Source organism: Vanessa cardui, chromosome 9 (genome assembly GCF_905220365.1).
Source record: "Vanessa cardui chromosome 9, ilVanCard2.1, whole genome shotgun sequence".
Lineage (NCBI taxonomy): Eukaryota > Metazoa > Arthropoda > Insecta > Lepidoptera > Nymphalidae > Vanessa > Vanessa cardui.
The window spans coordinates 13,818,947-13,846,778 of record NC_061131.1 but is presented as its reverse complement, the minus strand read 5'-3'; the positions used below and the strand labels follow the sequence as shown (position 1 = coordinate 13,846,778).

General features: G+C 31.6%; 2 protein-coding genes and 1 long non-coding RNA gene across 3 annotated transcripts in view; 2 read left to right on the top strand and 1 right to left on the bottom strand.

Moving 5' to 3' along the window:
* Nucleotides 1-27,832, bottom strand: part of LOC124532604 (angiotensin-converting enzyme) — a 177,831-nt gene that overhangs the window by 89,900 nt on the left and 60,099 nt on the right. The gene's annotated exons all lie outside the window — the stretch shown is intronic.
* Nucleotides 2,168-3,662, top strand: LOC124532609. Its single transcript, XR_006966650.1, has 2 exons — nucleotides 2,168-2,498; nucleotides 3,441-3,662. It is a non-coding gene; the product is annotated as an uncharacterized LOC124532609 (long non-coding RNA).
* LOC124532607 (skin secretory protein xP2-like) lies at nucleotides 16,696-18,579 on the top strand. Its single transcript, XM_047107593.1, has 2 exons — nucleotides 16,696-16,856; nucleotides 17,193-18,579. Exons 1-2 carry the CDS (start codon nucleotides 16,845-16,847, stop codon nucleotides 18,246-18,248), a joined length of 1,068 nt encoding a protein of 355 aa, XP_046963549.1. The 5' UTR covers nucleotides 16,696-16,844; the 3' UTR covers nucleotides 18,249-18,579.

Genomic DNA, 27,832 nt, shown 5'->3' with positions numbered 1-27,832 from the left:
ACTTTAGTTTTTTTTTTAATTAATAATAATTAGTATAATAAGTTTCTTCTTTTTTTATAACACTCAGTCACAAATATTCACAATTAAAATTTTAATAAAATAAAAATTGTAAAATAAGATATAACCTTTGCATGATAAAGTGAAATGGAAATATAAAATTTGAAGTTGTCTCTTTCGAGTTAACAATTTGGCTGGTTTTGGCTGTTTAACGAGTAACTACGTCATGAAATATTATTACCTTACCCTGTGCGAGCATCATATAAAGTTAGTAAAAACCTTTTTTCATAACGTGCCAGCCTAGCGCGACGTGTAAAAGAAAAATAACATCAATAACATTATCTCAATTGATGATAATGATACAGATTTTCTTTCAATTTTCACCGTTGCACAAGATGGATTTATTTTTATAGCAGAAATAAATACACCATCCTCCTGCATCTATCCCAATAACTATAACATGAATAAATACATACATGCAGAAATAAATACATGATAACTAAACATGATTGATTGGATTTGAATCATCTCAACTTTTGGTCATGGTATTTTTTTCTCTAGATAAAAATCTATCAAATACTTATGCCAATATATTAATAAAGCTTGGTGGAACAGCTGTGTTACTAAGTTCCACTAATCAAATATTCTAGCGCCTAACAGCAATACTTTGTATTACTGTGTTTAGGTTTAAATGACGAGTAAGCTAGTATAACTACAGGCACTAGAGACTTTATTTCTTAGTTTCCAAGGCTTGTGGTCCATTGGGAATGATAAAAACAAGACCTATGGTCCTCATTTCTCCGCACAACATGCTCATACTATGACATGCTAAATGGTTTAACAAGACATGCTTAGTAAAAATATTGATACTATAAAACCATAACACTAGTTGATTTCCATACAGTATAGATAAATTTAAACATACCAATACAATGTAATCGATGAAGAGAAACTAACTTGCCGTTTCTTCTCAGTAAAATCTACATTTTGGCTTTTAATGTAATTTAATCTTGTTAGATAACCATTCAAGAGTACTTGTAAGATCTCACTCGACTAAGTTATACTTTGTATATTTAGGTTAATAAGATTATTATCATAACTTTAAATAGTGTACGCCTGTCGTGCGTCGCTATGAATTGATAACTTACCAAGTTAACTCCGTAACTGAATAGATTTTCCTAAGTTTCAGATTGCATTACGGTGTACGAAATAATTGATTTTAACACTGCTATTTATTTTAAATTATTTAATATTTTATAATATATCATTATAATAATAGTTATATGACAAGGTTTTAGCTGTTTTTATAATAATTAATTCTATTATAGTAATTCATTCAAAGCAATAATTATATATCTAATAGGTTTTAATTTTTGACGGCTACAATTAATCATTATTAGTATAGATACTATACTGTTTCATAATATGATGAAAACAGTATTTATGATGTACATGTGTGCAGCCGGGGCGTTAGTTAGTTAGTCTAGTGATTACATGTTCCAATGCCAAGTTAAGTTAATACATTTCTGGTATTTGTCAATTCTCTCTAGCTTTTGGATTTTGGAATTTGGTAATGCTTGAAATCCTGTGTCATGGAAAGCTAAACACATGCCATGGAAATCTATTGATTCTGTACCTAAATCTTTTTTGATTGAATTGGAATTTTTAGACGGATGTTTGAGATTTTTAAATAGTTAACTAAAAGCCATTGCACTCGAAATTGGTCAAGTTATTCAATAATCAATACTGCAATTAAAATAAGTCATATAGCCCTGTAACATGAATTATAAAACAGGATAATTACTTGATGAAGCGATCGATTTATGAGATCGAAACAAAACTTTTTTCAAGTTGGTGGTAGGGCTTTGTGCCCCTCATCAGTTATTCTACCGCCAAATAACAGTATTCAGTATTGTTGTGTTCCGGTTTGAAGGGTGAGTGAGCCAGTATAACTACAGGCACAAGGGACATAACATCTTAGTTCCCAAGGTTGGTGGCACATTGACGATGTAAGGAATAGTTAATATCTCTTACAGCGTCATTGTCTAAGGGAAATGGTGGCCCATATGCTCGTCCGCCAACCTATACCATAATAAAGTAGACTTTTACAAAAACTTTTCCTACCATCATTTTACGGATATTACAGAATTTTAAGCTATCACCCTCGGAATTTTGAATATATCGAGAAGAAACGACAATAAATTACACTGTGGTATTCTTATTCAACGTTTAAAATACAAGTAGTGTTGATCGTTTAATTCTTTTATATGTATATAATAGGTATAAGAGGTCGGGTGTGCAAACTAGATTACAACGAATGTCATCAATAGGCATTTCGAATAAATTTAATTATTTTTGCACGGTTCATTGATGTTTGTATAAATAGAGCTGCATGATTGTTTAGAAGTATTGTAACATATTACTTGTTGCTTTAAAATTAATCATGAAGTACTTCGCCGTTTTGGTCTTCGCCTTCCTCGCTGTTACATATGTCATGGCTGGTAAGTTTTAATTTAATTAAAACAAAAATATTCTCTTCAAGTGGACTCATAAAGACACTTTTATTTTGTATCGTCATGTTACATCTTTGAATTAGAAGCTACCACTATAACTGTTGGAACTGCTATGAATCCAATTGATGTAGTCAGTATTCAGGTCTTCGACATTGTCTAAAGATGTTGTGATCTTTAGATTTAAGCAGATATTCATGTATTGACGATTATCTTGTATCAAAATATTCTAATAATAGTCCAAAGTGGAGATAAGTATATATGTATGTATGTACATTTATTTCAATGTATTAAAACCTTTTCCTCGGTAAATATACTAAATTACTAATTATAATAATTATTAAATCAATAATAGCATGTCGCATTCGCTCCAAAAATGTTTTTTTCTTACGTAATTATGGACGAAAACAACTATTCCCTAATACTTGAATACGAGTCGGGGAATCGAAACCCGTCAAGAAAATCATGTAAAACCAACGTACTACTTTCCATTGGTCTGTTATTGATAATTGTGGCAGAATTTTCTATCCATGAAGCCTCTTGACGTTTTATTTCAATATTGAACATGAGTATCTAATTAAACATTTTAAACTTTCATAAATTAAAATCATTTTAAAAAAATACATTGGTAAAGAAGGCATATTATTCAATACATGATTATACAGACGATATAATCCAGGCAGGATATATTACATACATATATTTGTATTTAACTAACATGACTGTATATTTAAATGTTAAAAAAAACTACTGGATTTCTTGCCGGTTCTTCTCGGTAGAATCTACTTTCCGAACCGATGGTAGCTTCACTTATTATAGTTGTTAAATGACGATTCAAAAGTGCTTGTAAAAGCAGACTTGAATAAATAATATGTTGATTTTGAAATTCTTTGGTGATAGGAATTATTTCATTAAATATGTTATTTATTTCAGGTGTCCCCGTGCCATGTTACAATGATGACGATTGCACCCTCATGTGTAACAGTGAATGCATCACGAACGCTTCAACTGGCGTGTGTGCCAATAACATATGTTTCTGTATGCTTATTAGAGGTCTCCAAGAACGGCGCCATGGATAAAATCAAATAGCATTGTAATCAAATGCTACATGTACAAAAAATGCATTGGCCGCAATAATAAAAGTAATATGTAAAATTGTTTGTTTCATTTCAATAGATCAACACACTAAAAATATTTATATCGAGTACTTAACAAAACTTTTATGTTTAAGTTTAATATATTATATATGTATTTTTAATATAAATAAGGTAAGTGGGCCACTTAGTCAATACCATAGACTTGGAAAATGCAAGAAATATTAACGATTCCTTGCATTATCGTTGCGCTACCAACCTCGGGAACTAAGATGTTATGTCCCTTGGAAACTACCTCGCCCTTCAAACCAGAACGCAAACGACCATTTGGCTGGCGAACACCCATAGACTATGAAACTGCAAGAAATATTAACGATTCCTTGCATTATCGTTGCGCTACCAACCTCGGGAACTAAGATGTTATGTCCCTTGGAAACTACCTCGCCCTTCAAACCAGAACGCAAACGACCATTTGGCTGGCGAACACCCATAGACTATGAAACTGCAAGAAATATTAACGATTCCTTGCATTATCGTTGCGCTACCAACCTCGGGAACTAAGATGTTATGTCCCTTGGAAACTACCTCGCCCTTCAAACCAGAACGCAAACGACCATTTGGCTGGCGAACACCCATAGACTATGAAACTGCAAGAAATATTAACGATTCCTTACATTATCGTTGCGCTACCAACATTGGGAAATAAGATGTCATGTCACCAAAATACAAACGAAAATGAATATCTACTGCAGAAATCATGACCGCGGGAATGGTTGCAAGAATGCGAGTATTTCCTCGTTGAATTGCGATTCCGATTTTAACAAGTGGCGATATCAAGACGGCGTGTAGTTTATTTGGAAATGTTTGTTAGTCATTATTAGTCCAACATGTATAATATGGAAGTAGACAAGTACATTTTCTATTACTTCATTTACAGTGCTTGTGTTGGCTTTAGTATTTATCTAAATTAATTTGATTAATATTTCGTGTTAGTGTTAATGTATTTCATTTAGTTTCCACATCTAAAACCAGTTTAAACCAGTTTTCAATATACCGGAGAAAATTTAAATGATTTCAAAGAACAGAAGATAGTAAAGTACAGTCAGAGTAAGAAAACCTTTGTCAGTTTTCAAATTCATTCCTTTATCGAGTCTTAAACTCTTAGTGCCTTTTGAATCTAAACATTGAATCATTGCGACACAATATATCATTCTCGATCGGTAAAGCAGATTATCGCTCATACTGAGCACACGAAAATAGATTTTAAGGTGACGAACCTTTTCTTACCCCGACTGTACATCACGTATATAACTTGTTGTATGTTGACGTTCAGATTATGAAACGGTGATTGGTCGATGAGAGTCGATGAAGTAAAAATGATCAATGAGCGTTCAGAACGAAGTCAAATTAGGTAATCTGATTTTGAGCGTTTCAGAAATCGAAAGGGAATTATTAAAATATAATATAAAAATGTAGAACGTGTTTATTGTGTATGTAATCTTATGTTACAATAAAGCGAAGCGGCTATTACGGCTGGCGATTCAGTGAACACGGTATCGTAATTACAATAAAATCATCTTTTGAAGTTGATGTAATTAAAAAATGTAAATTAATTTAATTTGAGCGAATACACGAATGTTCTCGCATTTCGAAATTCAGTTCTGAAATGATTTGCGGAAAAATTTATATTTAATTTAATAACTGTCTAACAATAAGCGAATTTGTGAGCTCAGAACGATTGAGAAACGTTTTTAATACTTTTACTATTGACGTACTTTATATGATTATAAATCATCGTAATATAACAGATAAATAATAAAAAAGTAACAAATTATATTATTTATTTATTCTATTAGACTATTAAAAACACTTTTAAATCGTTAATTTTCAAGATAAATTCTAACATCAAGCTTCAACCGATTCCGAACCGAGAAGAATCGACAAGAAACTCAGTCCATACTTTTTCATGTCATATGTACATATGTATATGTAATAATGATATACAATTATATATATGTTCTTGTGTAACTAATATAATTCCGCGCAATATAATATGCCTTACCTATTTGTTTTTTCTTTATTTTTAAAAGTTTTGCTATTGGTCAATGTTCTGGGATTATTATAGAAAAAATACTTCAAGGAGGATTTACTTCGTCAAATCGAAATCTCGGTGTAATAAATCTTTTTCCTTTCACATTTTTACAATGTATCTCTGAAAATTGATGCATGATACACACATGCGTTATACATGATGTTGAAAACAGTGCACTGAAAATCGATCATAAAATTTTCATCTCAAAACATTCAAAGAGGTTTTACTAATAATTCGTACTGCTATAGAAATTATGTTAATTATTTTTTCAATATAGTCATCAGTCTATTATTGTTACATTAAATTACGAGTACTCGTTTATTAGATTGCCGCGATTTCGTAAACATCTATGATGTCTTGATTTCTGCGATTGTCGCTCAAGGTTTCCTTTGTTCTGAAACGTTGTCGGTATTGTTGCTCGGAGTAACACGAGTACTTGGCTCTAACAATGTAACTCGAAGCATTTCTTAAATCTCAACGTGTTTTTTTCTTTGTTCGACTATTAAACGAAAAGAAATACCTCGCGGCTGATTTGAAACATTCAAATTAATTACGGATTCAAACCCGGGCAGGCATCACTGAATTTCCATGAACTTAATTTGTGTTTACAATGCAGCGTGTTCGTTGAAAGAATTCATCGTGTGAAAGCCTACATGTTTTTTTATTACAATTTAATTCTGTAGCGCATAGATGCAGCGTAATGGAATAAGCCTCGAAAAAAAAATTCTTCTCAGGGAGAGAAGTACCGGTAGTATACTACGGTGGAATACTTTAAGTTAAGAATTCATGACCTTTGAAATAATCTATAATAAAAGTTATGAGACATACATTTTCATTACTTAAACTTCTTATTAATTTTATAATATTATGTAGTGTTTAATTATATAATGTATACGCATTTATACACAAGGGAGAAGAAAACGGCAGCGAAAAAACAATAAGGGCGTCATGCCGTTTTCTATCACGGCGCACGATTTAGTCCTTTTCCAAAGCCTGCATCATAATATTTATCAAAATTATTTAAATAAAGAAGGAAAGTATCGTGGGACTCCCGGTTGGAGTGAAATTGCCTTTCGATATTTATTATTTGTTAAATAATAGACACCATTGAATAAAAAAAACTGATAAAATTAAATGACAAAATTGTTATTACAATCCCCGCATGAATTGTAACACTAAAAATATTTTAAATAATATTATATGAAATCGTATACAATAAAATGAGACAAAAGATGAGAAAGAAACATCGCTTGGAAGGGACAAAGTTTTTTCTTTGCATTGCGATTTGCCAGTTCCCTCCCTCTACAGTAAACCACGTAAGAGAACCAAAAATATTTTCCCCAAAATCCTAAACTAATATTGAACTTAATAAAAATATAGAGATACAGCATTTTATCTTTTATCCGTTACATTTACGTAACGTTAAACTCCGGAGTTCTTTTTACTTTTTAATTATATCAAATGAGGTCGTAAGTATAATATTGCATAACTATTGATATCCTGAAATAATATACAATGCTGTAATAAAAATACTTAATACTTCCGTTCTCCTTGATAGGTTTGATGTATCTTATATGTATTACTCAATACTTACGAATTCAGCTCGCTTATTTTTTGCAACATCAAACTTACCATATTATCATGAATATATATTCCATGCTCCTGGAGCCCCAAGATTTTGTCAAAATGTTGTCATATTCGAATAATATATCGTATAGCTATACAGATATGGATGTATATTGCCGCTTTACAGAGAAATGAGGTTCTTCTTATGGAACCTCGCTAGCATTGTGTGGGCGGAAAGAGTCAACGGCGAAATAAAAACATGTTTTTAGTGGCAACGATTTATGCTCGAACAGAACAACATTGCTAGGATTCTTTTAATATATTTACCAGCTATTCTTCTTTCTCATGGCATTAATACAGGGACCAGAATAAGGATCTACGTAAGACATTTGTATTAACGGACATCACACACCGGTAACTGGTGTTTATTTTGGGTAATTTTCACAAATGAATGACATATTTGCAGATGTATATAAAACTTATTCTGGACAATAATCTGACACTGTGTCATATAGCATTCAGATCCGTTCCATAGTTCAGGTGGAATGACAATCAAAGATTAATGTAGACCAACTATAATATAATGTAGACAATACTTATAGCAAAGTATGATGACAAAGTTAGAAACGTGTCAGGTGAGTACAACCACAGCGGATAATGTACATACTGTATCCTATATTGCGTATTTGCGTTGAGTTAATTACGCGGACGGATATTAGCGTGCGTGATGTTAATTGTAATTAATAGATGTTAATACGTATCATTTATTATAATATTTGTTAAACTAGACTAATGAACCTAAGTCAGACGAACTGTAACTACCACATATGACCTCCTTAATTTACAAGCATGCTAGTTTATTTCTAATTATCTTTATTGTTTTTTTATAGTTAATCCAACTGGAAAATTGGCCATGTGGTCGCTATAACTAAACATTGTAACAGCCTGTAAATTACCCACTGTTGGGATAAGGCCTCCTCTCCCTTGAAGGAGAGGGTTTGGAACATATTCCACCACGCTGTTCCAATGCGGGTTTGAGGAATGCACATGTGGCAGAATTTCTATGAAATTAGACACATGCAGGTTTCCTCACGATTGTTTTCCTTCACCGTCGAGCACGAGATGAATTATAAATACAAATTAAGCACATGAATATAGTGGTGCTTGCCTGGGTTTGAACCTGAAATCATCGGTTAAGATGCGCACGTTCTAACCACTGGGCCATCTCGGTTCGTTACTAAACTAATACTAACTATTAAGGAATGGTTATTCCTAACAAACTTATACAAAGTACGTAACATTCTAAAGTACATTGTTATTATTTGTTATGTTTATTCCAGAGTTGCCTATGCTTTTCTCTATACTCTACATTCTGAACGTCAGCAGATCTTCGATCTTCTACATATACATATATTTGTATATTGTTTTTTTTTGTCATACAATATAAATATATATATACATTTGGTCTCACATTCTTATGTTTACTAACTAATATTAAGTATTGTTGTTTGGCAGAAGGATGTGACATAAATAAGCATATAGGTACCTACTGCCGGGCTTGCACGATACACAACCAAGTTGCTTGAAACTATTATCCGTTTTCGATTCTAATTTCAATTCAACTAAATGACTCGTTTATTTTCGTATCGACGTATTTGTGATTAAAATCCCCACGTACTCTCATAAATTGCTAACAGTTAATTGCTTTATATAATATGAGATTCAGTAATAGCTAATGTCAGCTTTTCAAGATATTCGATCTGGTCACTTTTACTTATTAACAGATATTTAAAATATTTAATAAATAAATATGAGACGACATCACATACATTACTCTGATCCCAATATAAGTAGCTAAAGCACTTGTATTATGGAAAATCAAAAGTAACGACGGTACCACAAACACTCAGACCCAAGACAACATAGAAAACTAATGATAATCTACATTGGCTCGGCCGGGAATCGAACCCGGGACCTTGGAGTGTTGTACCCATGAAAATCGTTGTACACACCACTCGACCACGGAGGTCGTCAAAATTATATTTCATTTCACGTTGTATTTTTTCTTCTAGTATTTTTAAATTGAATTAAATTAAAAATTGAATAAAAAATGTTTGTTTTTTTTGAAGTTCGAAAATACATGATACCCAACATATTTATACCTGCGTTCCAATTTTCGTTGCATAAAAGCTAAATATCTACATTTTTTTTTATTAAATATGCTTACACCAATAAAAACGTAATATCTTGTACAGTTTTGGTTATTAAACGTACTGATGAGTCGGTGCTGTAACTGTTACGAGTAACAAATAAATAGCGGCCGTTGTTTCTACATTGGAAACTAGATTCAGACTAATTTATCGTTATATACTTATTTATAATATCACCTAGTTTTATTAATAAATTTGATTGCAAACAGTTCATAGTACAAGATATCATGTATGTTAAAAGCGTGCAAAGCTGGCTTTATTAATTTTGGGATCGATTTCGGGCTTTTTCTGCTTTTGGACGTTATTTTTAAGGATATTTCATACCAAGGATAATCACTACATAGTACCTATAGATATTTCATATCAAATATAATCACTACATAGTATAAAACAAAGTCGCTTTCTTCCCCTTTGTCCCTTTGTATGCTTAAATCTTTAAAACTACGCAACGGATTTTGATGCGGTTTTTTTAAATGGATAGAGTGATTCGAAAGGAAGTTTTTTTGGATATAACACATGAACAATATAGTAAAAAGACACTGATAATTTTAGAAGTTTGTAATGTGATGTCGTAAATATTCTGTATTAGTATCAGTATAACACCCGTGCGAAATCAGGGCGTGTCGCTAGTATTTAATGTAATGTAATGTAATCACTATACTAGTGAAAAGAAACATCCCGAAATTCAGTTATTATATATAGCAGTTTAAATGTTAAGCTTTCACAGCGGTCTGTAATAAAATAAAAGATCAAGGAACGCAATATTTATTCACTTGTCGAATCTGAATTTGACACATAAATCATATCTATACGTATAATAAAATTGGAGTGTCTGTTTGTAATATTAAAATAGCCAATGCATTTGTATTCACGGTTCATATATTAAAATAACATTTGTTACAATTTTGTCTGTCTGTCTGTCTGTCTGTTTGCTCTGGCTAGTCTCTGATACGGCTAGACCGATTTTGACGTGACTTTCACTGCTAGATAACAAACGCGTACAAGTTCGCACAGCTTATTAATTATAAATAAAATACTGAATTAACCTAAAAAACAATGATATTGGAAATATGTTATAACAAGAAATAGTGTCTTGCAAGATTCACTATTTGAGCTGTCTGTCTAAAGGTCAGGCGGATCAATTGATCCCGTGCGGCATTTTGTTTTAATATTCATTTTATATACAAATTATGTCTAAATCCACGTTTTTTTTTTAATATTGCATATAAATAAGCAGCATTATTTAAGTATGGCTGTTTATCAGTGATATTTAATGCGAGAAACTAGTTTTTGTTTTTTTTTTATCCTAGTTTATAAGGTGTTTTTATACGAAACCTATATTACCTACCTATATGTCCGCCTCATCCTTACACTTTATATTCAATCAAAAATGTTAAGCTAGCTAAGCAATATTATACAACTATGGGACAGCGAGGCATCGCCTTTTAAGCAAAAGATTTGGTCCTAACCGTATATTATTTTATGTGTAAATCCTGGAGTATTTAATAAGTAATGTGTGAAATATTCTCTACAAATAAATACGAACCGCAAATAAATAAAACTATTTAGCAATGAGATTACATAATACATCAAATGAAATAACGCAGTGCAGGTGACATTTCTCAATTAAATTTAAATTATGATTAGTATTATAAACAAAAACTAATTCTGATCTTCGTTACCCAATAAGGAGAGGTTTTGTTTTTTGTATTCTATTAATTTAAATTTCATTCAATTACACAATAAATTTAAATTCAATATCATAAGATCTAAGGCTGGTGTGAATTGTACCGTAATAAATTGGCACTTACGACTTTATATCCATTAAATAAATATAATTTATAAAAAATTGAAAAGAGATACGAAATGTCACGATGTTTTGTTTACTTATTTATAGTAGGACTCAACTTAGATGTCGCATCGACAAATTCAATAAAACCGTTTCCTCCCGATTTATACAACCAATAGAAATAACTCCCTATCGCGCCATTGATGCTATTCGTCGCTATAGACTGATTACAAGTACTTACATGTAAATCGACGTGTCTAATTGACAAATACATGATAATACAAGTTATTACGTTTGCGTAAAGGTCATATTCACATAAGAAATAATTTGGGATACCGTACTTAATTCGGATATGATAAGTTTTACGAATTTTGTCGATGCTACATCTAAGTTGTGTCGTACTATACTTAAAATAGAAAGATCATTTGATTTCAATCACATTTGCACGTTGACCTTCATATAACGAGAGGTGTAAACAAAATCGATTATTTGCAATATTTAGTCTAGAGTTGCATGTGTCTTCGTTAATTTTTGTTCAATAAAAAGTAAATTTTAACTAACGTATAATACATATTCTAACGAAATCAGTTCTCTTTATTGATATTATATATTGCTATTGTATATTCAAGATTTCACTTGACCGCATGACATTTAATTTTCTTTTAAAAAAATCGTAAATTATTTGAACAAAAACACTGATTAACGTTTTTATAAATCGTTTTTATTCATTTTTATTTTACTATTTCCAAATAAATATAAACTAAGTACTACGAAATCAGAAAAACCTATTCCAATCTATACTATACTTCCTTAATTCTCTGAGTTGAGTTTTGCTATATTTACAATTTATTAATGTATTATACACATATATTTTCATAGTAGATTAAGTCTGTACAATCTCGACATTTGAGTTTATTTTAATAAATACTTCATCCCGATCTCCAGGAATACTCTCTGTATTTATGTACTCACGCATTTTTTTAATATTGAATAATTTTTTATTTTTGTTTTTTTATTAATTTAAATTTAGTAGTTTTTTTTAATATATTTTTTTCTTAGTATAATACTTTAATTATATTTAATAATAACAATTAATAATGAAGCGTTTTTCAAAAAATTAATTTGTATTATATATGAATAAAGTAAACGTATTTTTTTATAAACAACTTTATATAAAAGTTATCAATGTATTATTAACCGAAAGTCTTTAATTTTGCGTACATCCAATTAGTTTTTTAAAAAAACGTTCTCAATTAGTTTTTTTAAAATACGAACTTGTGGAAATTGTGCCATTCAGAAGAAGTTTTAAGAGGTATCCGTCAAATGAATGGCATTCGGATTGATAGATTGAAGATGTGCATCATTTATTGTTATTAACAAGCAACTATTGTTAAACGTTGACATATAAGCACTATCACTTCCTTGATAGACTATTGATTTCATGTTAATATTTGTTCATTAAATAATATAATAAAAGCTTGGTGCAAGAATGTCTGGGTACGCAACACCCACTCATCAGATATTCTACCAAAAACAACAGCATTATAAAGTATTTATTCTCAATATTAGCGGCGTATTGGCGATGTAAGATATGGTTAATATTTCTTATAGTCCGCTAAAAGGCTCCTACCTTGCCATACCTCGCCCTATACAACGTTTGACGACAAACTAAGTAAAAACACGACATATTACATCATCGACATTATTATATTATAAATTTAATTGAGGATAATTTACAATCATATCAAAATAAAATTAGATATTTTTTATTTATTCCAATTAATAGATAATGTAATATATATAATATTATAATATATTACTAATTTAGAATAAATTATTAATTTAATAATAATAATAAAATAACTTATTTATTGTGCAAATGATCTTCTTCACTCAAGGTTTAAGATTTCTTAATGATACGTATCTATAATAATGATTGAGTAATTTCACCATGTAACACTATATTAAGATATATACTATACTATCTGCACGCCCTGACTTCGTACGCATACAAATTTAACCCTTTTACGAAATAAATACCTAAATATCCTTTCGTTAAAAAACACGGCTACTTCTTCATAAAATACCAAAACCAAACCATATGTACCAAATCTTAGCATTCGTGTAGAATTTGCATAAAAAGTCGTTCAGAAAAACAGTTAATAAGGAAATTCTACCACACTATTATTTATAAACACACTATATATTATATATACAAGGAATAATGGAGAACTTATAATACTTAGATTTCGACCTTGCAAAGTCAATACATCTTTACTTGGACACGGTATTCGTTTCTATAATAAGTTCAACAGTTATTTATAACATGGCCTACTAATAAATCTCATAATAGTATATGTCAAAAATCATTGACATATACTATTTCAATACAAGATTACATTAATGATAAAAATTTGTGGACTTAGTATGAGTTAAACTATATCATCAGCACATAGTATAAAACAAAGTCGCTTACCGCTGTCTGTCCATAAGTGTCCTTATATCTTTAAAATTACTCAACTGATTTTGATGCGGTTTTTTTAATAGATATATGTATTTAGAATGTAGAAAGATATGATTTGATTAGGATTAAATGATTGAGGATAAAATAACTTTAAATCTATGTATATATACTAACTAAACTAATATGTCATTATAATGAATAAAAATAATTAAGTCATTTATAAATTTGTTTCGAAAGCCCCGAGAGCAAATCTGACATTCAAAACGCTAATAGGCATCACTAATCCATAATGGGTACTATAGATTACTTCAGAACTCGACCAATGATGTCATATCGAATCAAGGTCAAAGTTGTTTATTTCTGTTTAATTGCAATAGAACCTCATTGGTCTAGACATAAAACTAATAATACAGGCCGATAGAAAAGAAAAACTGATTAATTGCCAGTGACAGCTCGATTTGTAAATTAGAACTTGCACACTCTCGAAAAGTGAGCAAAGTCTGCGATTGAACTCTTCCCATTGGATTGTGAGAGTGTGGGACTAGACAGTGCACTGTAATATATTATATCTTATGACATAACCTCTTCAATCGATTTATGAGCAGGTTTTTTAATTAATCGTTTTTCTTGATATTTTTTTTATCACATAAGCACTAATAGCTGGAATACAAGAAGTTATATCAAAAATATGTTTAGTATTATTGTACATAAAAACATGAAATCTATGCTTGAAGAAAATTAAATTAAAAAAGAAATATATATCCCGCTGAGTTTCTTTCGCCAGTTCTAATCAGGTCCAAGCTGTTAATTAACAGTTCGGACTATTATATATATATACACTATATATTTGACTATCAATAAGCAAATGTAATCGCTTTCATATGGAATAAAGATTTTCGACTTTGATAGAATTGTGGTTATATATCAACTCTACATGCATGAAAATCTGCCACAATTGCATCAGTAGTGGAAGACTGCGGAATAAGCTCGAAAGGACTGGAAGCGAAGCTTAGGCTGTTACGTTTGCAAGTTATTACATTAATTAATTCAAGTGGACGCAATGTTTATAATAAGTACGTTAGTCTGTTTTTGTTGTGTATGTTGAAACTTTTAAGTAACACAACTTACTCTAAACGTTAATTACGTTTTTAATACATTTCATTTGTACTATTTTTTTTTTGTATGTTATAGGTTGGCGGACGAGCATATGGACCACCTGATGGTAAGTGGTCACCATCACCCATAGACAATGACGCTGTAAGAAATATTAACTATTCCTTACATCGTCAATGTGCCACCAACCTTAGGAACTAAAATGTTATGTCCCTTGTGCCTGTTGTTACACTAGCTCACTCACCCTTCTAACCGGAACACAACAATACTGAGTAATATTATTTGGCGTAAGAATAACTGATGAGTGGGTGGTACCTACCCAGTCGGGTTTGCATAAAGTCCTACCACCAAGTAGAAACTAGAAGTACTTAATAAAATAAATATCAAAATGTCACAAATACATCGATTATTAAGATATATTGATTGTTAACCTGCTTTGTGTATGTTAAGTGTATTTACTACATATATAATTCATAGTCAGATCACCCACACATTGTAAAATCGGTGTTATTTAGAAAGGACGCGAAGTGAACGGATTGGAGACAGAAGTCATAAAATTTATTAACACACAGTTTATTACTTTTACCCAAATTATAACATTAATATAATTATGTTTCACTCAGAAACTATATTACTAACGTGTTCCGTATATTTAATAATCAAACATATGAAAAAAGAATAAAACTCATTATTTTACATTATTACCGATTTTTTAATCTTTAAATTTGTAATGAAAATGTAAATGCCTCTATAAAATACACCTCTATAACTTTCATCGATTAAATCGTTTATTATCTGTTAATAGGTTTAATGAATATCTATAATATAATTAATTATACGTTTTAAAATCTCTAAAAATATAAAATAAAATTATACGATTCTTAACTATAATCTAATTTCAGATTCGAATGCTCAAGTTATTTTAAAATAGTTCTAAATCAAATACATTTCGAAAATGTAATTTATTTAATTAATAACAATAAATATTATAAATGATAATATAATTAATTACCTTAAAGTAAGGTAGTTTCCAATGGCAGGTAATGGTAATGTCCGATGTGAATCACCGAGGATCACAGGTTCAAACCCTGTCTTATATTATTAGTTGTCTAGTCATCACGGCTTTGCAAGAACCCTTATAATTCATGTCATACTAAGCGGTCGCGGTAAAATGTGGGTAATATGTGGCAGAATTTCATCCGATAATATGGATGAAATTCTGCCACATATTTATCAACCAACCTGCATTATTAAGACAGCGCATTGGAATTACTTCTACTCCGTTTTTTTAATTTAAGAAACCCAACAATAATACAAAAACAATGTTCTATTCTCTAGCTTGAGTTAATTTAGACACATTATTCAAATGAAAACTGTGTTTAATTTTATTAACAATTACGATTAAAAAATGTGAGTAATCTTAAAACAGAAAAACGGCAGAATTTTACTTTCGTATGTTTATAACGGATTTACCTTAATATTTCTTGATGAGAATTAATAATAATAAATAAACGAACAAAAAATAATAGTACGATATCACCATATTGACCATATTATTTACTTTATTAATTGTTAAACACTTTATAATATTTTAAATTTTATTCGAAAAGTTCGATATATTTAAATATCAATTTGTCAACCTTACCGTTGTATCACCTTAAATATTTTATTTACTGTATTCCAATTTTATTTGCAAATAATAAGGTATCGTAATAAAATACTGCAATATGCAAATGTCCGCCGATGACAGCGACTGATCGCATTACTGTTTCAGGAACAGCTGTTATCTGAGAACCGGTCCGAATCTCGGTACTGAGTCGATGTGCATTTCGGCTTTACGCTTAACGATACCCCTCGAAAGCGAAAGTGTAGTAGTCCTACGGAGTGGCGCCATTTTTTTTCATCGCTCGGCCGCTCAATCCGCATATATATAGCGTGGTGGAACCTACCACGCATCATTCGCATTCAGGACTTCGCTGGCTTCAGTGCAACCAAATAAACGAAGCATCATGAAGCTCATGGTGTGTTTTTTAATTTTTTGTGCTTGTGCAAGTGTAATGTGATAGTGCAAACCTCTGGATTAGATCCCCTGTCCCAGTTTGACGTTACATAACACGGACATTACGTAGCTTTATGTGTCGTTCGAGGCACTAACGCCCATTAAGCCTTGGGGCTTTTACCGGTTGACCGATACCTTTATCTTTATATTATACTCGAGCTACAGTTACCTAATCAAAAATGATTTGAACCAATTTAATACATATCTTTCACTGACAACCAATTAAAATATTCTCTGTCCATGGAATAGTCGATGAAGTTTTATCAACATGTATTAACAATTTTAATTCTTTTTTCAGCTCGTGGCCGCCAGTCTGGTGGCTGTCGTGGCTTTCGCTCACGCGGAAGAAGCCAAGGCAGCAGAAAAGGAAGTGGCAGTAACCGATAACAAGGCGGCATCTGACGAAAAGAAGCACGAGAAACGTGGACTTTTCAATCTTGGCTACGGCGGACATGAAGGATACGGCGGTAGTTTCGGCGGCAGCTACGGCGGTGGTTACGGAGGTGGTTACGGTGGCGGCTACGGAGGTCACGAAGAGGTGCACAAAACCATAACTGTGGTCAAAAATGTACCTGTTCCCTACCCAGTAGAGAAGCACATCCCTGTCCCAGTTGAAAGGCAAGTTCATGTACCCGTGAAGGTACCTTATCCCCAGCCCTACCCCGTTGTAAAGCACGTTCCTTACCCAGTAAAGGAGATCGTCAAAGTACCAGTACACATTCCTCAACCTTACCCAGTTGAGAAAAAGGTCCCTTACCCCGTACATGTTCCCGTCGACAGACCAGTTCCCGTTAAAGTATACGTACCCCAACCTTACCCCGTAGAAAAGGAAGTACATGTCCCCGTCAAGGTGCACGTACCCGCTCCCTACCCCGTTGAAAAGAAGGTCCCCTACCCCGTAAAGGTCCCAGTTCACGTACCTGCACCTTACCCAGTCATCAAGGAGGTCCATGTACCCGTCAAGGTCCCAGTCGACAGGCCCTACCCTGTACATATCCCCAAGCCCGTGCCTTACCCAGTAGAGAAGCCTGTACCTTACCCAGTTGAAAAGGCTGTACCTTACCCCGTCAAGGTTCACGTCGACCGTCCAGTACCCGTTCACATTGAAAAGCCAGTGCCTTACCCCGTAAAGGTGCCCGTACCAGCCCCGTACCCCGTCGAGAAGCACATTCCATACCCAGTTGAGAAGGCTGTGCCTTTCCCCGTCAAAGTGCCAGTAGACAGGCCGTACCCAGTCCACATTGAGAAGCACGTGCCAGTTCACGTTGAAAAGCCAGTGCCTTACCCCGTCAAGGTGCCAGTCCCAGTTTTCGTCAACCACGGTCACGAGTATGGACATCATGGTAGCTACTAATGGCTGCAGGAAGCAGACGCTGCATTGTGATATATAAATCTAAGATTAGCACAAAATAGCCGCCGAGGGCCTTGGGTTATATTATCAAACTGAACAATGGTGATTACCAGATCTCTGGATATTTCAACCCAAGACCCGCGGCCGCTTTGCATTAATGTAACTCTCTTATAATTTTTATTTGTTATTATTTTTTTTTATTTTGTGAACCTGATCGGTAATGTTGCGTTTTTTTTTAATTTTGAGTACATGTACCTGTTATGATAGGACGAAATGTTTCTTTAGAAAAAATTATCATTGTAAGAAATAAATGCTTGGCGCTGCCAAAAGACAATAATCTATTTCATTTCAAAATCCATTGTCTCTAATAAGGGGTTTGAATAATAATTCAGCGCTGTGTCGTTTGCGAAATTCGACAAATATAGAGCAGATTTGTATCGCATCGCAAACCAACCACTTGAATCGCCGCTGTTTAAGTCATGTCGAAACATTTGACAACGAACACAGCCCGGTTTGCGTAAGGCTAATAATACAAATCGCTTCTATGTATTTACGTACATTAGATTTGTTTTTGTAAAAGCTTAACTTTTACGACATATCCCACCAATAATAAAAGAAATAACAAATTCTTCTATTGAGTTATGATGTAAACTGAATAAACTGGAAGGCGCATTTAATTGATAGTTACATGGGTAAATTCAGCATAGCTTGCATATAATAGAACGCCATCGATTAAGTAATCTTTAATTTTATAGCAACTAGTTATATGGTATCTGGACGTTTCGTTATCGTCCTCAGTTCGCTTTTTGCATAAGCTATAATTTATTACAAATACAAATTGCGCGACACAACGTCAAAGTCGATAATTACAGTCAGTTCTTAATGCAAAACTTTGTAAATTTCGAACGTAACGTTAATTTGTTTTAAATTACAGTGTAAACACATCATTCTAATTTTGTTTAATAGATTAAAAATAATATTTGTAAGTTTTGAATATGTTTCTCGATCGAAATCAATAGCGGATATTTTGTAAACGTACAAAATGATATAATCCCTTTCATTCGCCGTGAACGAATGAAAAGAGGAAATACCATTCTATTTTTGAATAGATTAACAAATACATTTTATTTATTTTTTAATATTAAAGAAAAAAACATTAATACTCTGCTAATAGTGTTGTGGCTGCATAGTTTGTGTTCACTAGTTTACTTCTAAGGCAACGAAAACAAAGGTCATAGGATGTACATACATGTATATCTAGCTTTATACATCCTATGACCTTAATAAACGGAATATCTGATGCAGAAACGTATGAGCATTTTGATGATTTTCATACAGGATAATTAATAATTAAATTGTATTTCATAAAAACGCAAGTAATTTAACGGACGGATAGGAGTAACTATTTAGTTTCTTGGCGGTTTACTTTCGTAGAATCTGTTCCAAGCCGATGTTTAAAGTGTATAGCAACTATCTCACAATCTTTATAATTTACAAACAAATCATAATACATAAATCCAGCTTAGTTTTTATCGATATCGAAAGCAAAGCTCGAACTATAGATCATCAAATGATTTATAAATAAAAACGTAAATCTAGTACATGTTTGCTTCATTAATGTGTGTCTATGAAATAATTGTCAAAATAACAGTCAAGCAATGTCGTGAAGGCAAGGAATTACGAAAATTCATTTGCTTAATGTTGTTTTGTAATTCTCTTATCGACCATGAAGCAAAACATCCTTAAGAAACCTCCATTGGCTTAAATTATGCGCCACAATTATAACCAAAACGCATGGGAGCAGCGTCGTGGAAAAGCATAAAACTTCCTCAAATTCGAAAAGGTCTTAACTCAGCAGTCGGATAATGTGGGAATAATATTTTCTAGAATTACTTTCGGTATGTATTTCATGTAGTACAATATCAGGAACTTATTCGAATATATGAGTTATCAGATGATGTTATATCATAATAGGCCGCTGTAAACAACTCTATCGGCTTCCTTAAACGATATTTATGCAATGAGCGTACATAATTTATATTACACGATATATATTTTTTGTTCATATCTTCATAATTAAAAACATATTTGGTAGAATATAAAATAAAATAGGAACTATTTAGGTGGTATAAACTTCCTACCGATTTTGGAATGTTCGAACTTTATAAATAGTTCAAACAAAGGTGTACTCTTTATTCCGGTCGCATTATAATATTGGCTATAATCCGACGGGAAGAAAATGATAACCGGAGGGAGCTTAGGTTCACTACCAATGACACGAAAATGTAAACACCGCAAATTTCCGAACACCTGGCTTAGGAATTGTTAACTCTTAAAAATCGATAACGTTTTGTTGATCTTCATCTGACCTTCGATCGGAATCCAGGAATCAATGTTTTTAATTGGAAGATATTACTTTAATCGTCTAACAGTTATAATTAGGTATTTTGTGTAAACAGTGTCTGCTGACGATTTTCCTTGTAGATAATATTTCCCAATCTAACATGCCCTGTGCATTGAGATTTGATACGCATAATATCAATTCTCTTACTTCATAAGCTAACCGTGAAAATTTTAAAGGATACTAATTCTTATATCATCGCAATAAGGAACGTAATAGTGTGTACTCTAAATTGCACACTATCACTGATTATGCGACATAAAACAGTACACACATCGACATTACGTAATTGTTTATGTGAGAAAAATTGTAAGATGAATAAGTAAAATTGTAACAAATAACATTAGGTCGTGTACAGGCTAAAGCGACTATACATATGACATACTCATATAGTCACGTTTTTTATACCGTAGGTAGTAATCTTTTAAACAAACGAATGCGTCATATATGAACTTACACAATGAACAGTTTAATCTTAACCGAATATTACGGATTCGAAGATAAATTAATGGAAGGCATGGGCAAGAAGTTTTGCTATATTTATAACAACACTAAGTGAATTAAAACCTTTCTCTTAAGCGGAAAGACGCTTTGGCCACTTGTGGATAGTGCATTTGTCTTTATTTAATATTAGAATCGAATTTAGTAGATTTAAAATATTTTTCTATACTTGTAAATATTGATTGATATAGGTTGGAATATTCGAGTTCTTTTGGCACAGGAGAAATCGTATTTATTATTTGCATTAATAGTGTCCAAAATTATCGCATTAATATTATATTAGCAATTTGATACGAGATTTCATCTCCATTATATTTGTGACTTAGCTAGTCACAAATATAGCTTTAAGTACTTATCAAGCTGGAACAAAAGATCTTGTAATGAAGTAAAGTGATAAAAACATAGAAAAACTGTAATTAATTTTTTAATTACTAGTTGTTGCACGCGGCTTCGCATGCGTTTAAGGGTTGGTTTAAATGTGTTAAGCAAAAAAATAGCCCATGTTCTTCCTTCGAACCTAAATTTGTATCACACCAAAATTAATCAAATTCGGTTACTTGGTTTGATCAGGAAAGAACGACAGACAGACAGAATTACTTTCATATTTATAATATTATAATATAAAAGGGGTTATACACATTCATTTTAAAATTTATATAACACGTATATACATTAGTGTTAATAGGTGTACCTTTAAAAAAACTAATTGCACATTATATAATACTTGAAAAGAATAATATATTTACGCAACACTAACATACAAAACTCACCAATAGATGTGACATAAATTACGAAAATATTCGCGAGAATAAGCCAGTTTTAACACAAATCTCTCGATTCTATTTTAAGTATAGCATTATTCATTACCTAACTTAACACGCCGACTATACTTACTTTGATCGCTTTACGACGCCAATGACAATTAGATTATATAACTGAAGCAACGCGATGAATTATGAATTGTAAATTATATATTTATATACGACGTTTTTTTAAATAATGATTATTACTTTTGCAGTTGAAATACTTGGACTTTTTATTAATTGTGAAAAGCCTTCGTTAAAAGTATAACACCTTATTGCCCCAACTTAAATAAGGTTCCTTAATTTTTTTTCCGGATGATCGTCATTGCGATTCAATGGGGAAATTATGCTTGCATTCATAGGCAACTCATACTATATACATAAATTATTGTCATTTTTAATTTGTATAGTAAGGCCGAAATTTGGTCGAAAATAAGAAAATCTGATTATAAAAAAATGTACTGATTTTACTAAATTATTAAGATTACAATTGTTTAGTATATTGCTTGTAGAATAATTTGACAAAAGACCAAAATTATTGAAGGTATATAAGTATAGTTTAAAAACATAAAAAAGACTTTTTTAGAGGTAACTTTGCGATTTTTTGTATCGTACCAAATTAATTACATCATGTTTTCAAAACAAAAAAGTACTAGAATGTATTCTCAAGATTAACATATATTTTTTTCATTTGGTTTATTGCATTGAATTATATACTTCTTGGCATTTTAAAACTTGCATTTAGCGCATGTAGTCCCCTTAATGTTAAAATTGTGAATAAATGTGTATTATTTACGGTTTATTTTGTTTCTGTATTAAAAATAAAACGCCAGTTTTCAATGTAGTAGATCACTAAAGATATAGAGTAATCAAATAACATAGAACAGACCATATGTTCTGTGCTATTCAACAAGGCCGTACTTGTTTTTGCAAAAATATTTTCATATATTAGGAGTGCCCTCGATTATAGAATAAAAAAGTCAGTTTGCAATTAATCGATTGAGGAACGTAAAAAAATTGATCGGCTTGTTAATCTGGATATTCATTTCAAAGCATGAACTTTGATAAAAACACAGAATATAAATAGCCTTTTGAAACTTGAAAGGAAATTATACGGTGTAACCCTCCTGAACTCGATGACGTCCTAAGCCTCAAAGGGTGCCGTAGGACGTGCGTACTTTACGCCCTTAAGTGGACTCGCTACATCGACCCGCATTCCCTCTGTGACGTTGTGCTGATAATGAATTATAGGAGTGTGGGGATTATGTGTATATGTGTGGGTGAGTCGAGATGACCCAGTGGTTAGAACGCGTGCATCTTAACCGATGATTGCGGGTTCAAACCCAGGCGAGCACCGCTGATTCATGTGCTTAATTTGTCTTTATAATTCGTCTCGTGCTCAGCGGTGAAGGAAAACATCGTGAGGAAACCTGCATGTGGCAAATTTCATTAAAATTCTGTCACATGTGTATTCCACCAACCCGCATTGGAACAGCGTGGTGGAATATGTTCCAAAAACCTTCTCCTCAAAGGGAGAGGAGGCCTTTAGCCCAGCTGTGGGAATCTACAAGCTGTTGTTGTTGTTGGGGATTATGTTACAAGAAATCTTACAAAAGTTGCATAGATAATATTTATATGAATTAACATGTCTTATGATTTTTTAAAGATGTTTATTGCTATAACGTAAATCAAAGGGTGGAGGCTGCTGTGTGCGTTAATTTAGGTGTATAAATTATCATTGTTTTATTCCGGTTTGAAGGATGAATGAGCGAGTGTGACTACATGTACATAGGGCGTAAGATCTAAGCTCCCGAAGTTGGAGTTGCATTGGTGTGATGTAAGGAATGGCTTTTATTTCTTATACCACCAATGTCTGTAAGTGTTGGTGACCATTTACCACCAGGATGTTCATTTGTTGAAAATCAACTATCAAATAAATCAACATTATTTAAAAGTAATTGTTACGTTTTAACAAACAACACAATTAAAAAATTGAGACAATAAAACCTCTTTGTTTGCATATTACTTTTTTTAGCTTAAAAAATATGACATATCATCGAATTTGGTTCAGTGGCTTTGCAGTGAAAGCGTAACAGACAGAGTTACTTTCGCATTTATAATATTAGTATGGATTAAGAATAAATATATGTAGATGTACATACATACATTTCAATTTTCAGTTACTTCTCTTACGTTTCATATTCAAGCCCTATTAATTGCACATTTAAAGCGAAGTACCAATTAAAATTGCTTGCATTATTGTTAATTGCTGTCGATTGTTTTTAATATATACACGCATATGTCTGTTTGTAATAGTAAAATAACTGTTCTTTATTAAATGCATATGTATGTATACACGTTACATATAAATACATGACTGTCTATATTCCGGCCATCTCTGCAAAGGCTGGCAATTTTTACGGGACTTTTTAGTTGGTTATTAATATTGATGTATGTTTAAACACGTCTATGTGTTAAAATATCTTAATATGAGAATTATTTTATGACGGTCGTTTATATTAATCGTTTGGCCATTAATTTTGATGTAATGATCAACTATTAATTTATAATGTGAATAACTATTGGTACTCTTTGGTCAGAGTGCCGCGACGGCTCAGGGGAAAGAGTGCATCATAACCTAGGCAAGCACTACGACTTCTTTTATTTGAGTATATAATTTGTCTAAAGATCGCCATTACAAATTGTTATGTGGTTTAATGGTTGAGCTTCATGTATATCCACCAATCCCCATACCAGTGTTGCAGAATATGCTCCAAGTCACCTTTGTGAGAAATATATGATACTCTGGCATACGAACACTTTTTATATAACTATACACAGAGCAATGACCTTAAAAACGACCTATCTGTACAGCGAACGTAGTTTTAAAATTATGTATATCTTTATGTTTCATTATAGTAATTTTACAAAGAGACTATTAACGCACAGTAATCGTCTGTGTGCCAATCACCGTCACAGTTCTTCACTGGGCTGTAACTCCTTCCATGAGTAAACCGGGCTTGAAACTCATTAAAAAATACCACCAAATGTAAGTACATAAACCATTTACGTCATAATTAATGATTACACGCATAGACTCATAGTTAGTTAGTTGGTATTTGGTACGATTTCACCGGCGATGATTAGTTAGGAAAAAAATGTATTGAAATTGTACCGACACTCTGAAGACACTGGTTTTTGAACTGACTGTGGAAAATGAATCGTAATACAAGATTGCCGGTTCAAACTCAGCAAAATTGAGCATCTGTTTTCATTTGCCTTTTGATGGGGAGGTAAACTTCCTTCCTGACATGAAAACCTGTCCAATATAATCTGCCCACATTAAATCACGTGGATTAAACTCTATAAAACGTAATATAAAAGTTTGACAAAGTAGTAAGTATCGTTCATTCCACAGACAAAGAATGAAATAAATACTGATTAGAAATATAGATTAAAATATTTATAAAACTTACAGATCATTATCATTCACTTACTAAGTGTAATTATGTATTTAATAAAAACAAATTGATTACCTACATTTATATGAGAACTAAAAAACAACCTGACAATAGATTCATTGCAGAAACGTTTTCAAAAGATCAAGAAATAGATTAAGAGTTCTATTATAATACAGATGTAATAACACAATGCTTTGTATTGTTACATTTCGACTTCGCATGATATTAAAACCTTTTTTAGCCAAACCAGGTTTAGTAAATACCAAATATGATATTGGATAGTTTTCAACTCCCATTTGAAAGAAAGAGGTATTTAATGCATGAAAATACTTTATAACTTATAACATTTTGGAAATAATATAAATCTAGACTTGTACTAGATTCGTATACTTGGTATATGGGTACTTTCCACGTAACTATTAGTTGGAAGATTACGAATGTAATTTGAAATATGACATTACAAATAAAATTATTATTAAATAAATAAATGTATAAAATATGCATTATATGCAAAGAAAAACTAAACAAATACAGTGTATAATATTTTCGTTTTTATATCTTTTTAAAGAAATTGTGATTATAAAACATTATTTAAGTGATAAATAATAACAAACATTATTTACACAGCTTTCTGAACGCCCGCCCGGTAAACTGTCATGTTATGGAATTTAAAACATTGGATATAGAAATATATCGATTATAAAAATTTTACGGATATATGCTCTCAAATAAAAATCATTATTTGTAACAATCTATAATTATAGCTAGGTTTCCATCATATGTATTGTAAACATCTACTAAATTATTACTAAATAAATTATTCCACATTCAAATGCTACATCTATTAATATTTATAAAATATATCTTTCTCATATGACCTATTCTTGTCTGTTTAAGAATTGCATAAACATAGTATGACATTAATATGCATTTTTAATGTCAATTTCAATATATTTTTGCTAAACGTTCAATCGTCGATATTGAAATATAAAATATAAATTTGCATAATTGTCTTTGACAAAATAGTCAAAAAATATTAATAGAAAAATCTTTTTCGATATCAAGTTAATACTTGTTTATATTTCATATCAATTAGCTAACTGAGATTATATAGACATAATTATGTTCTATAGTGAAAAAAATAGTTATCCGAATACTGAAATAATGTATTCTATATAGCTAAAATAAGTACCAGAACACTTTTTTCATTTTCTTATCCGACGGAAATCTACCACGCCGAATTGAGATCAGAGGACCAAAGTTTTCCCATGCTTGCCTAGATAGTGTGTTAATTTCGTACTTCAGAACTAAGAAATTCTTAAACAAGAATTCGGAATTAGAACCTGACACATTAAAATTTGCAGTTATATCTAATAATATCAACGAGATATTAATAAGGCAATCAATCCACTCGCGACATTTCGACGACACGAAAGACAATTTATTACGGGAATTTTTATACTTTCAATTTTCCATACTCAAGTTAAGCCAATTAAATAAATAATATATTAAGATTAATTTCAGAAATGTCTTAAGTTCACACCCATAAAATGGATTTTAAAACTTATTTGATTCAAGTACTACGAGGATGATTACAAAATCTGATATTATAGAAGATTTAGTTTGACAATTAAACACTTAAGATAACGATGATAATGATTCATCAAGTCATATATTTGACAGCGAATGAAAATAAAAAAGAATCGTTATTGATTCCAATTTTGAAAAACTTAAAAAAAAAAACATTTGAGAGGTGATTAATTTAAAATTGTCTGGTGTGAACGCGGCTTTAGTTTCCTTTTATAGGAAACCAATTCACTTTCGATCTCGATGCACTCTCGTTTTCGTTGCGTTCTCGTTACACCAGTTCAAACCGGTTTCCATTCTGCAACGATACGCATATCTTGACGTGTTATTATTGTTCATTTCGCACGCATCGCGTATTATCTCTCCGTTATACAGTACGTTTTTCATGCTGCGATGTAATTAAATTTAGTTAATCACTCATCATTTATTGGTCTGAAAGTGTAACACACACTTACCAACCACCAATAACAAATGGTTCTTCTACTTAAAGTTGGTAGCGTTGTTAGAAATTCAAACAATTTAAATATTATTGTAAATATTTTGCACTAACGATTAAAGTAAAAATTAGAATTTTATTTAACACTCTAGTTTTATAAAACTGAATCAAAACGTCATATAGACAAACAGTTTCTATTTCATTATAAGTCTATATTTAATTCATATAAAAATATTAATTTCATCTTAAAAATTCTTATCGTGTACACAGATATTGGAACTAAGCTTGTAAGTTAGTAATAGTTTAACTGTTCCTTGTATTATGCCTTAGATTACCCAACAACACTTCATAATTTTATCAATAAATCAAAACCAAACGATTAATTATTTAAGTAAGCT